This window comes from Phyllobates terribilis, unplaced genomic scaffold (assembly GCF_046119375.1).
Source record: "Phyllobates terribilis strain yellow unplaced genomic scaffold, ASM4611937v1 Scaffold_8__6_contigs__length_399053987, whole genome shotgun sequence".
Taxonomy (NCBI): Eukaryota; Metazoa; Chordata; class Amphibia; order Anura; family Dendrobatidae; genus Phyllobates; species Phyllobates terribilis.
The window spans coordinates 34,027,875-34,040,995 of NW_027362768.1; the positions used below are offsets into that span (position 1 = coordinate 34,027,875).

The 13,121-nt window shown below is 43.0% G+C and overlaps 1 protein-coding gene across 3 annotated transcripts in view; it reads right to left on the reverse strand.

Moving 5' to 3' along the window:
- CFH (complement factor H) overlaps window positions 1-13,121 on the reverse strand; it is a 1,056,626-nt gene that overhangs the window by 421,501 nt on the left and 622,004 nt on the right. For all 3 annotated transcript variants that reach the window (XM_073642935.1, XM_073642934.1, XM_073642933.1), the window contains one exon: window positions 8,357-8,536. In XM_073642935.1, the coding sequence (XP_073499036.1) occupies window positions 8,357-8,536 (180 nt within the window). The remainder of the gene's footprint in view (window positions 1-8,356; window positions 8,537-13,121) is intronic.

Consider the following 13,121-nt stretch of genomic DNA (forward strand, 5'->3'; position numbering starts at 1 on the left):
AGCACAACCTACTACATCTACACTGCCCTGGAGCTAAGCTCTACCTGTGGAAAGCTGAACCAACCCTACTGCCCTAATACCAGCTCCAGAGGTTCTGCACAGCAGCGGCGGCTCCTGTAGCCGCATAACACAGGTGGCATCACGAACTTTGCACATAAATCCCCTGTAAATGAACCCCTGTTATTGACCGCCCTGGGTCACGGACTGGGTCACCGCCAATGTAATATCCCCCAGCATCTACCGGCCCGGCACCGGGTACCCCACGGCCCAGGGGGTGCGTCATTAATCCTGATTATTTGCTTAAAAAGCAATATGGTGCATCATTTTACTATTCCATTTGCTTGTTGGCAGAATACAGCCAGATTTTTTTTATTTTATTCACATTGCTGTATTGTGGAAGCAGAGAAACTTGTCCTTCAAAAGACATCCGATATTACTGTGGTAATAATCGTGACATTTTTTGAAGCGTGCTAAGTATTACACGTCAGTTAAAATCTGTCAGTTGTGCGTTGTTCAACCTATTCACACTTAGTTGCTGACCAATACCATCTCTAACGCCACTGCCTAAAACTGTGGTCATCAGATGTGATCCGATATTACTGCAGTAATAATCTTCACATTTTTTGGAGAATGACATATTAAAATCCAGTTAAAGTCTGCCAGTTGTGTGTCGCTGACCAATATTATACTAATAGGCCACTGCCTAAAACCATGGTCATCAAACAGGATCAGATATTATTGTGCTAATATTCCAGAATTTTTTGGGAGTGTGCCAGATATTACACTCCAATTAAAGTCTGTCAGTTGTGTGTTGTTCAAACCTATTTATTCTCGTTCGCTGACCAATAGCATATCTGTGAACAATGCAAACTCCTTCATGATTATAGAGGCCTCCATCTTGCTGGTACTTTTCTCTGGGAATCAGCTTGTCTCCAACCAGCCAAGGCTATCTAGGGAATGGCACACCATAGTTTGGAATTAGCACCCAGTACCAGAAGCAAAGCCATCCACAATTTCCATATCTCCTAAATTTTGTTTGGTAGACCGGCTGTCCAAGCAATAGTTTCTCACAAAGGAGCTGAGGACACTGAGTGGCAGTAGGTGCAAGTTTCTCCAGCATGACCTGTTTGTTAATATCAGAGGGAGAACATATGTCTGAGCATGCTGGTGGTGGTCAGGCCCCTGCTGATGCTGGCATGGATGATGTTGCAAATGGATTTTTTTGTGATTAACTAGACAGTCTTTAAAAATGACCAAGACTCGGGAAGTCCCAGCAGTTGGACTGGCAACTTCCCTGGTATTGGTGTTTTGAGGAACAGTTGCCCGTCTTGTGTCTGTTGCCACCCCACTGCTTCTTCCTGCCTATTGTGGTGCTATGCCTCCCTCCCCCCACTGCGCTGCTGTTCTCACTATGCATGTGACATTATCAGGTTGGGTCAGTGACTTCATCATCCATCTTACACTTCCACACCCTGGTCCTCCTCCTGACTTTCTGTCCATTGTGTCTCATCATCACCCACCTTTTTCAACAGTAATTGCACTTTCCTACCATCACCTTTGTGTGACCATGGCTGCAGAAATATTTGGGAATTGCTACATGAGATCTTCTGGTTCCCCAGTAGAATCGGACCAAGCGAGAGGCCAGAATCTATAAATGGAAAGATGAACAAAACTGCTCTTCAGAGTGTCCACGTGTGGGATCAGTTGTCTCCGGGCACTCGGAATGGTGGGAGGAAGGAGGATCAGGGTGAGGAGTATGCCGACTCCAAGTAAAAAAAATCTCCCAGATCCGCACATTCCTCAAGCACGAATCTGCAATAACAATTGTGCATTCCCTCATCATCTCCCATGTCGACTACTGCAACCTCCTGCTCTGTGGCCTCTCTTCTAACACTCTCGCACCCCTCCAATCTATCCTAAACTCTGTTGCCCAACTAATCCACCTGTCCCCCCGCCATTCCCCGGCCTCTCCTCTCTGTCAATCGCTTCACTGGCTCCCCATTGCCCAGAAATTCCAGTTCAGAACCCTAACCTTGGTATGCAAAACCATCCAAAACCTGTCTCCACCAAACATCTGTGACCTAGACCTAGTCTCCTGGTACTTACCTGCACTCAACCTTCGATCCTCACAAGATCTCCATCTCTACTCCCCTCTTATCTCCTCACCCCACAATCGCATACAAGATTTTTCCCGTGCATCTGCCCTTCTCTGGAACTCTCTACCCCAACATAGCAGACTCTCTCCTATCATGGAAACCTTCAAAATTAACCTGAAGATCTACCTCTTTCGCCAGGCGTACAACCAACCAAGCTCAACCATACCACTGTACGACCAGCTCTACTCTCACCTACTATATCCTCACCCAACCCTTGTAGATTGTGAGCCCTCGCGGGCAGGGACCTCTCTCTTCCTGTACCAGTCGGTGACTCGTTTTTTGCCCAAGATTATTGTACTTGTTGTTTGCTTTGTATACCCCGTTTTCACATATAAAGCATCATGGAATAAGTGGCGCTATAAAAATAAATAATAATTATACTATTTGTACTCTAGGTCAATTAATGCCACTTTTCCTCATGTCTTCCCCTAATTTAAGCTGTTTTGGCAGCTTTTTGGCCCCTTTGAAGGTAATGTCTATGCGCTTGGTTTTGTCTCCCAATGAATTCAATGGGGTTTGGATATGTTTGACGAACCGTTTGGCGAACACCGCAAAGTTTTGCTCACCTCTACTGGTGACTAACAGCAGGGCTGATTTTCAGAAAATGATAGGATTTGCCTCAGTCTTAGAAAATTATGAGATTCCCAAATTCTTTGATATCTTTGCCCCTGGAGGTCCCAGGCGGTTGACATTACTGTCATTTTTCCTACCACGATTTTACCTTTATACAGATAGGAAACATGGCATAGATAGCATCATCCATCTGCTCGTGATTTAATTTAAAGGTGTTATGGCCACCACCCAGTGACGTAAGACGATATGTTATGTTAGCCACTTTGTCACAACTACAAAAATATGACTTTCATATATATCATATCTATGCCATTCATAAAAAAAGCTCAACATTCACAATAATTTGAATGGAACAAAGAAGCTCAAATCAGTCTCTTTACATTTGAGACACATGCAAGCAAGGGTCATAAATATGTCACCCTCCGGATTCCTAGGCAAGCTTGGAATAGGGCTCACATCTGCTATCCATTAGCTAATCCTCTTTAATCCCTTTATGACCTTAGGTATGTCCAAGGTCACCTCCCCCTATTTGGTGCGGCTCCGGCCATAAGCACACATCGTTTCCGGCACATGACAGCTGATCTGATCAGCTGTCGTGTGCCCCTAACAGCTGGGGGTGGAATCATGATCCACTCACGTATGTTAACATGTAAAATGCTCCAACAGTGGAATTTAACATGGCAGCGCCGGAAGAGTGTCATTAGCTCCAACCCTGTCACATGATCGCAGGGCGCCAATGGGTTGACATGACAATACGTGGTCTGTAGGAAACCCCTGTGGTTGTCAATGCGGAACTGCTATGAGTGCTGCCTAGCGGTCGATGCTCATGGCAAATGAGCATTTTTGTTACACATAGCAGTGCTGAAGCCCTTCTACGTGTAACACAGGTGATCTAAAGATTGCAGATGCTAGTTTCTCATGGAGACAAAATTCCAGAATTACGTTTTTTTTCAGTCATTGCAACATTGCATTAAAATGCTGTAATGGATGATCAAAACTTTGTATCTATACCAAAATGGTATAAATAAAAAGTCAGCTCAGTGCACAAAAAATAAGCCCCCACTCAGCCACAGATCACGAAAAATGTAGATGCTGCGGGTCTTGGAAAATGGCGCCATTTTATTATTTTATGTTTTACAAACTTTGGATTTTTTTTCACTGATTAAACAAAAATAACCTATACATGTTTAGTATGTGCAAACTCATAATGACGTGGGAATCATAATGGCAGGTCCTTTTTAGCATTTAGTGAACTTCATAAAAAAACAGAAAAACTGCAATTTCACTGCACTTGTAATTTTTTTCCTGTTTTCCAGTACTTGATATTGTAAAACCAATGATTTTGTTCAAAAGTACAACTCATCCCACAAAAAAGTCCTCACATGGCCATATTGAGGGAAAAATATAAAAGTTATGGCTCTGGGAAAAAGGGGAGCAAAAAATTAAAACAGAAAACCCCGAGGTGGCGAAGGGGTTAATTATCTGTTTGCAGAGGAGGGGGTTAAGTGGTCCCAGCAGCAGCTAAGGATCATGTAAACTTTAATAGATTGATAGCCTTGTTTCAGTATTCACTATAATAACAATGAGAACTTGACAGATTTTTACAATCATATCTATAACAAAAATACATTCTTCTTCCCTTATATATTATGGAGAACATTTATTTTCGTTAATAAAGAAGATGTAGCAAGTAATCACATACAAATCTATGCCAGACTTTTAATAATAGCTGTTGCATAAATGTTTTATACTATATTTCAAATTAAGATTGGTTGTTTATCAAAAAAAAAAAACACAGCAAAAACTAAAATTCTCACTTAATCCCAATGGGCTTACTGAATTCACCTTAAGGCTGTGTGCCAACGATGCATTTTTTAAGCGTTTCCGCAGCGGCAAAAACGCATGGTAGAAGGTCTGCCATGTCCCCCAATGATAATCAGCATGTGCTGTGCACATGCTGCGGAAATTTCCACTGCGGATTATCATTGCGGAAAAAAACGCTGCACTACCAATTATTTTGTGGAAGCTCTGCGTTTTCGCCGCCATTGACTTGCATTAGAACTCGTGCATTCCGCTTCACTAGATAAGCACATGCGGAATACTTGTGTGCAATGTGTGGATGGTACCCGGGTGTGGAGGACAGGACACTCTCCTCCGGACCCAGGTACCATAGAAACTGTAAAGAAAAGAATAAAATAAAAAATCTATATTATTCTTACCTTCTGATGGACCCCGCTGCGCTCGTCCTACCTTGCCGGCAGATCGCGATGGACTGGAGGACCTGCGCTGACGTCATAGTCATGTGACGGGTCACGCGACACTGATGTCGGCAGGTCCTTCAGTGTACCGCGATCTTCCGGCAGCCAGGATGGAGCGAAGCAAGACACCGGGGGCTATCGGAAGGTAAGCATAGATTTATTTTTTATTTTTTACCATTCTTTCGGTCACAGTATATAAATCCATGCCGTTTGCATGGATTTATATAGTGTGACCAAGTTGACAAGCACTTTCCAAGTGAAGCTAAAATCACTTGGAAAGCGCTTGTCAGCCCGCATGCGGAAATGCATGTGAAGAACGCTTCACATCCGCTTGTCCCTGGCAGGAAAAACGCATGCACAATCCGCATGTACAATCCGCATGCGTTTTTTTCTGCCATGGAGATGCAGAAACGCTCAGGAAAAAATCCGGAGCATTTCTGCATCGTGGGCACATAGCCTAAAAATCCACTCACGTTTCAACAAAATCCAGTAATTTTGTTTGAATCGATTATTTGCAAAATAACTCATGGAGAGATGTCCATTTTTTATTTTAGTCATTGATCAAAATTAGGCATTTAAGTCGACAGGTCTATGGAAATCACTAACTGCACACTGATGTCATCAATCTGAAATCCATAAACTCTCCATGATTAACATTGCAATCGATCAGAGAAGCCTTTTTTTATTCATTCCAATCTTTGATGAATGACTAATAATGTATAAACTGACACACTGACCAAACTCTGATTGGATGAAAAACACTGATGACACTAGGACCATTTTTGCATATTTGAAAAATCACTGACATCTGACATCAGTGATTCTCACTGTTCATATTTTATTAGCTTCAATTATGTTAAAAAGAAATATATTTTTTAATAGCACATTCTGAACAGGCAGGTATTTAAAAGTATTATTGAAGTAGTGAGAGTGTTTGGTGACTTCTGGCAATATTTTGATGGCTTTCCTATAAAGATAAGCAATATAGTGTAATTAATCAGCACAACATTTTAGATATATATGCAGGGGCGTACATAGAAGTCATGGGGCCCCATAGCAGAAGGTCTAATTGCCCCCCCCCCTACAAAAAATAAATATTTGTCTGTGTCACAGAAGAGCAGATCTCATAACTTTCCAGCCTTTACATAGTAATTTACCTCCTTCTGAAGTCGTAGATTCCTCCTTCATTGCCCCCATAAAGTATGATGCCAACAAAAGTGCCCCCCAAACAGTATGATACCCCTATGGTGCATTCCTTCACATGCACAGTATAATGACCCTATTGTACCCCACTTCAACTCCTACGGCAAAGTATGGTGACCCTAACACAGTATAATCCCCCAACTGTGAACCCCACAGAGCCCTCCAAACACTCTCATGGCCCCAACACAGCCCTCCAAACAGTATAATGGCCCCCACACAGCCCTACAAACAATATAATGGACCCCACACAAACCTTCACACTGTATAATTGCTTTCATACTGTATAATGGCCCCCCACATAGCCATCAAAATATTATAATGGCCCCACATAGCCTTCCATATAGTATAATGCACCACCAATAATCTTCCGTATAGTATAATGCGCCACCATAATCCTCCATATAGTATAATGCTCCCCCCATAAACCTCCATATAGTATAATGCGCCCCCCATAATCCTCCATATAGTATAATGAACTTCCCATGGTCCTCCATAGAATATAATGCACTCCCCATAGTCCTCCATACAGTATATTATACACCCCATAGGGTAAAATGCAGCCCCCATATAGTATAATGCACGCCACAGTCCTGCAGTATTATGGGCACCACGTACTCACTGATTTTAAAATACCGTATATTTTAAATAAGTCGACCCGAATATAAGCCGAGGCCCCTAATTTTACCACATAAAAATGGGAAAACCTATTGACTTGAGTATAAGCCTAGGGTGGGAAATGCAGCAGCTACTGGTAAATTTCCCCATCCTCGTAGGTGTGGCCCCTCAATCCCACAATCCCTGGTATGTGTGGCCCCCACAATCCCTGGTATGTGTAGCCTCCTCAATCCCCCAATCCCTGGTATGTGTGGCCCCCTCAATCCCACAATCCCTGGTATGTGTGGTCCCCTCAATCCCACAATCCCTGGTATGTGTGGCCCCCTCATTACCACAATCCCTGGTATGTGTGGCCCCCTCAATCCCACAATCCCTGGTATGTGTGGCCCCCTCAATCCCACAATCCCTGGTATGTGTAGCCCCCTCAATCCCACAATCCCTGGTATGTGTGGACTCCTCAATCCCCAAATCCTAGTACGTGTGGCCTCCTCAACCCCCAAATCCTGGAATGTGAGGCCTCCTCAACCCCCAAATCCTGGTATGTGTGGCCTCCTCAACCCCCAAATCCTGGTATGTGTGGCCTCCTCAACCCCCAAATCCTGGTATGTGTGGCCTCCTCAACCCCCAAATCCTGGTATGTGTGGCCTCCTCAATCTCCCATTCCTGGTACGTGTGGCCTCCTCAATCCCCCATTCCTGGTACGTGTGGCCTTCTCAATCCCCCATTCCTGGTACATGTGGCCTCCTCAATCCCCCATTCTTGGTACGTGTGGCCTCCTCAATCCCCCATTCCTGGTACGTGTGGCCTCCTCAATCCCCAAATCCTGGTACGTCTGGCCTCCTCAATCCCCAAATCCTGGTACGTGGCCTCCTCAATCCCCAAATCCTGGTATGTGTGGCCTCCTCAACCCCCAAATCCTGGTACGTGTGGCCTCCTCAATGCCCCATTCCTTGTATGTGAGGCCTACTTAATCCAAGTATCCTGGTATTGTGGCTTCCTCATCCCCCAATCACTGCACACATAAAACAATAAACACTTATACTCACCTTCCTTCCTCACCTCTGCTCCAGCGCTGCGTCCTGTCTGCAGCAGCTCATGCCGGCATCTGAACAGCGCGCGCTCTCAGAAGCCGAGGTGAGTGGCTGCCAGCACATTCACTCCTCTGCACTGACAGCAGGAGCCGGTGCTCAGCGCTCCTCCGTGCCCGCTACTAAAGAGAATGAATATTCGTTCTTCTCCACGCCCATGGGAGTGGAGAAGAGGGAATGTTCATGTCCCTTTAGCAGCGGGCACACGTGGTAGCTGCAGCAGCGGCTACCTCGTGTGCTCACTCCTTCACTGCCGCAACCCGCTCCTCTGCCGCCGCAACCTCCTACTCACCTATCCTCCTCGTTACCACGCTGCTTGGGGCCCTCACGGGCCCCCTCTGGCCACGGGCCCCATAGCAGTGGCGTGGTCTGCCGCTATTGGTGGTACGCCACTGTATATATGATATATTTAAAAGTATCTATATATGAAAAAAATATATCTTAAAGAACAAAAAAAACTTACCGTAGCACTCTGGAGGTTGCTCCCATTTTCCATCAATACACCGAATAGTTGCAGAGCCGTACATCTTGTATCCTCTGCTACACTTCATGGTAACTTTATCATTGCTGTAATAAGCTTCCTTTAGATCTATGATTTCTGCAAATTTTGGATTATGTGCAAGAGCACATTTCTCTCTTTTTTCTAGAGGAAAATAAATAGGACATATTAATAATATATAATAACATATTAATATATTATAATATAATAAGTATTGATGTTTAATAATCTATGTCTAGATTCTCGCTACATTTATTGTTGAAATGTCATTGTTTTACCATGTTAAAAAAAAAAGATTTTTTTAATAGGACAAACTTAAGAATAACAACACTTTATTTAATTTATCTCTTTAGAAATTAAGCTTTTTTTTTACCAAATAGATTTTTACATTTCTCTTATAGCTTAATCTTATCTTGAAAAGTATTGTACAAATAGGAGAATCCAATAGGATTACTTTCAACAGGACAGAAAATTGAGGCAGTCTTTGTCTCAGCATTTGAAAACAGGATCCTAATGGAAATTTGTCGAACAGAGGCCAACAGACCCCCTGAACTTCCTGACACTTCTGATCCCCATGTATTATGTTGGCTTTAGAGTGGCTTTTAAAGTGCGTGGTGAAGACCAATTGGTCCAGTGTTACATATATTTGCAGGATGCCGATGGGTTGCCATGTCATTTAGGGCCTGCTGAAGGACCCTGTGCCTACCATGATGGTGCTCCTGTGAAGACAGCCTGTGGCTGGGCTTCATAAGTGATTTTGATTTTCTCTATATGTAGTATTGCTGTAAATAAAACAAGCAATCAGACGATCTCAGGTTCAAGTCCCCCAAAGGGACTAAAAAGTACAATAAAAAAAATGTTATTAAATCTAAAAAAAAAAAAAAAACATAAATACAAACCACTTTGAAAATGAATATATTTGGTGTCATTGCATTTGTAAAAGTCCAATCTATTCAAATATAAAATTAATTAAAACATATGGTACAAGCCATAAAGTAAAAAAAAAGCCAGATTTTCCATTTTTTTCATGCAACTCTGCCACAAAATGCAATAAGAAATGTTAAAAATATTGTCTACCCCAAAATGTTGTTGTCATAGAAAATATTCTTTTTCCCCCTGTAGCCCCTTTCACCTCTCCCTTATCCACCATTTGTCAAAGAACCAAGAGCTGACACCTGGACCACCTGTTCCAATGCAAATTAGCCCACACAGCAGAAGGGGCTTGTAAAAAAAATGCTAGCACAAAGGAAGGTGCTACAAACCCAATTAGAATGTGAGTATGCTTCCCCCTGACACAGACCTGCGACAATTTACATCTAGCTGAGGAAACTTTATTCCCAGGACATCAAGGGAATTTAACAGAGGTCCATCAGCCGGGCCAGTGCCAACCCGAAATATGGACTATTGGGAGTTCCATAATTCCGATAATAATGGGGCCCATAATTTTAGTGACAGGGTCAGCTAAAGAACAATATGGATCTTTTTCCATTGCTGTAAGCCCCTCAGGGGCTGTGGCGCAAAAGTGACAAAATAGCAGACCACAACTATGTCATGTGTGGTCTATAAAGGAAGGTAGGAAGGTAAATTCATAGCGGAAAAAATGGTATTACTTCCGGGCTTCTGCGATCAACCAATGATGAATTTACAATCTGGCTGGTGGTGGCAGAGAACAATAATAATTGAGCTATTGTGAAGCTGGTAGTAACCGTACTGGGGCATATACACGTATTACATGCGTTGGAATCCGAAGGTGTGACATCATACGCTTTCTGCTCTCCTGCCGATAGCTACATAGTGAGTAGTGGGGATCGTGTGCTCGTGAATCCCTAGCAAAATCCTGACAGAGTGACGGCAATGGTGAGATATTGTGTGGTCTCCCCGATGTAGTCACTGTGAAACCCTGACAGTTGTCATTAAAAATGTCAGCTTGCCATTGAAAAAACAACCCATCACACGGCTCCATTTATCTTTTTTCTTTTTTGTAAATAAAAATAGAAAATGTTATGGGTCCCAAAAAATGCCAGCACACAAGTCCAATGTCATCAGTTGCTGGCTTCCTTTTTTTCTATACTCTGACATTCCCACTTTCATTTTGAGTAGAGATGAGCGGTGTTCAACTCGAACTGTTCACCAATCTCAAATTCGAGCTGTTTTGGGCGGTGTTCGAGCCGTTCGGCGAACACGAACGATTTGAAAAAAATTCGGCTGTTCGAGGTTATGTTCGATAACTGTTCGTGCACCAAAATCATAACTGGATTTTTTCTCAGTAATGCTGAAACTTATTGTTAATACGCAGTTTGAGTGTACAGCGGGGCGGGGGGAGGGGAAGGGGATGGATCTCTGCAGAAATAATGAAGATCTCCATTTTTTTTTCTCTTTCCCGTATTTACAGTGGGGAGGTGCAATCTGTCAGTCTATCAGCAGCACACACACGGAGCGAACTGCTTTTTTTCACACAAGCAAAGGCATGTGTCATTGGCAGTGTATGTCACATGTCCTTGCCCTATAAGAACCAGCCATTTTCCCCGTCGCCACCAATTTCTCACTGCTGCAGCTGCGTGATAGACGGCACCGCTGTTGCTGTGTGCGCTATACTTTGTTAACTTCAAGCCAATTTTCGCACAAATCTACAGATAGCTTGGGATTAGGGAATAGTTGTGATTGCAGTCCTTTTAAGGACTAGGTTACATCATATCCTACGACTTTTATCAGGCAGGTCTGTGCTCTTAAAAAGATAGGTTGGGAGTAAAGACTAATTGTAATTGCAGTCCTTTTCAGGGCTAGGTTACATCAGTTCCTATCACTTTTATCAGGCAGGTCTGTGCTCTTAAATAGATAGGTTGGGAGTAAAGATTAATTGTAATTGCAATCCTTTTCAGGGCTAGGTTACATCAGTTCCTATCACTTTTTGCCAGGCAGGTCTGTGCCAGTGCTGTGCACGTTTTTTTCACAGCATTTGGCTAAATCTAGGAAAGCAAATCCTTTTTGTCCTCTTGCAGTGTGTGTTAGTCAGTGGAGAAGCCTATCTGTGTTGCAAGCTACACCACCTGTGTATAGAATACAAATTTTTTTACTGCACCTAGTGAAGTCAAACCTTTTGGGCATAGCATCATTCTATTAGTCCATCTATACTAACCTCCACCAGGTTGCAAATTCAATATAATTTTTTTCTGCATCTAGCTCTGAAAAAATATTTTGGCTTGTAGCAGTGTGTGGGACTTGTTCTATTAGTCCATCTATACTAACCTCCACCAGGTTGCAAATTCAATATAATTTTTTTCTGCATCTAGCTCTGAAAAAATATTTCGACTTGTAGCAGTGTGTGGGACTTGTTCTATTAGTCCATCTATACTAACCTCCACCAGGTTGCAAATTCAATATAATTTTTTTCTGCATCTAGCTCTGAAAAAATATTTCAGCTTGTAGCAGTGTGTGGGACTTGTTCTATTAGTCCATCTATACTAACCTCAACCAGGTTGCAAATTCAATATAATTTTTTTCTGCATCTAGCTCTGAAAAAATATTTCGGCTTGTAGCAGTGTGTGGGACTTGTTCTATTAGTCCATCTATACTAACCTCCACCAGGTTGCAAATTCAATATAATTTTTTTCTGCATCTAGCTCTGAAAAAATATTTTGGCTTGTAGCAGTATGTGGGACGTGTTCTATTAGTCCATCTATACTAACCTCCACCAGGTTGCAAATTCAATATAATTTTTTTCTGCATCTAGCTCTGAAAAAATATTTCAGCTTGTAGCAGTGTGTGGGACTTGTTCTATTAGTCCATCTATACTAACCTCTACCAGGTTGCAAATTCAATAAAATTTTTATCTGCATCTAACCCAGCCAATACTTTTGGGCTAATACCACAGTTTGGCCACTCAGCTCTGCTCAGTTCCCATCCATTGTTTTTTGTGCAAACAACTCCAGAGTTGTGAATTAGTTAACCACCAAAATGAGTGGAAAAAGGACTGCTGCTGGTGGAAAGGGGAATGGGCGTGTTGGGAAGGGAAAGAAAGGTTGTGTCCGTGGGGTAGGTGTTAAAGCAACAGTAACATCTGCAGAAGAAAGACCATCTTCCAGCCAAACTAAGATGTGATAAGATCCCTTTCTTACGGCCACGCCAATCGCTACAAATTCCAGATGAGGCACAAAAACAGCAGGTACTTCAATGGATATCAAGTGCTCCTTTAAGTGGGCTCTCCTCCACCTCAACTTCAACATCACAAATACTCCAGTCCTCAGAGGTGTTACTCTAATTGCACTTGCTTCCTCACAACTCCCAAGTCTCCAGCTGCCCATCTGAGTATGGGGTAGAACAGATGGTTGAGTCTGCAGAGCTGTTTACTCATACTATAGCCTGGGAATCAGAGGTCGGCTCCAGAGCTTCCGTGAATCCAGACGAGGAAATGATCTGCACTGATGCCCAGAATCTTTATGAGTCGGATCCAGGACCAGACGCAGAAGGTTCTAACCATAATGTAGACCCTCGCTCCCAAACTGTAACTCCTGTTGGTGGAGACAATGAGGAAGACGATGATGAGACTCAAATACCTGATTGGAGCGACAACTTTAGTTTTTTGTCAGGGCAGGAAGAGGTTGGCTCTGAGGACGACGGGTGTGATAACACACAGGGTGATGATGACGAGGTTGGAGATCCCACTTACTGTCAACCCACAGTCAGCCAAGAGATGAGGTCAGCAGAGGAGGTGGAGGAGGATGCTAGTGAC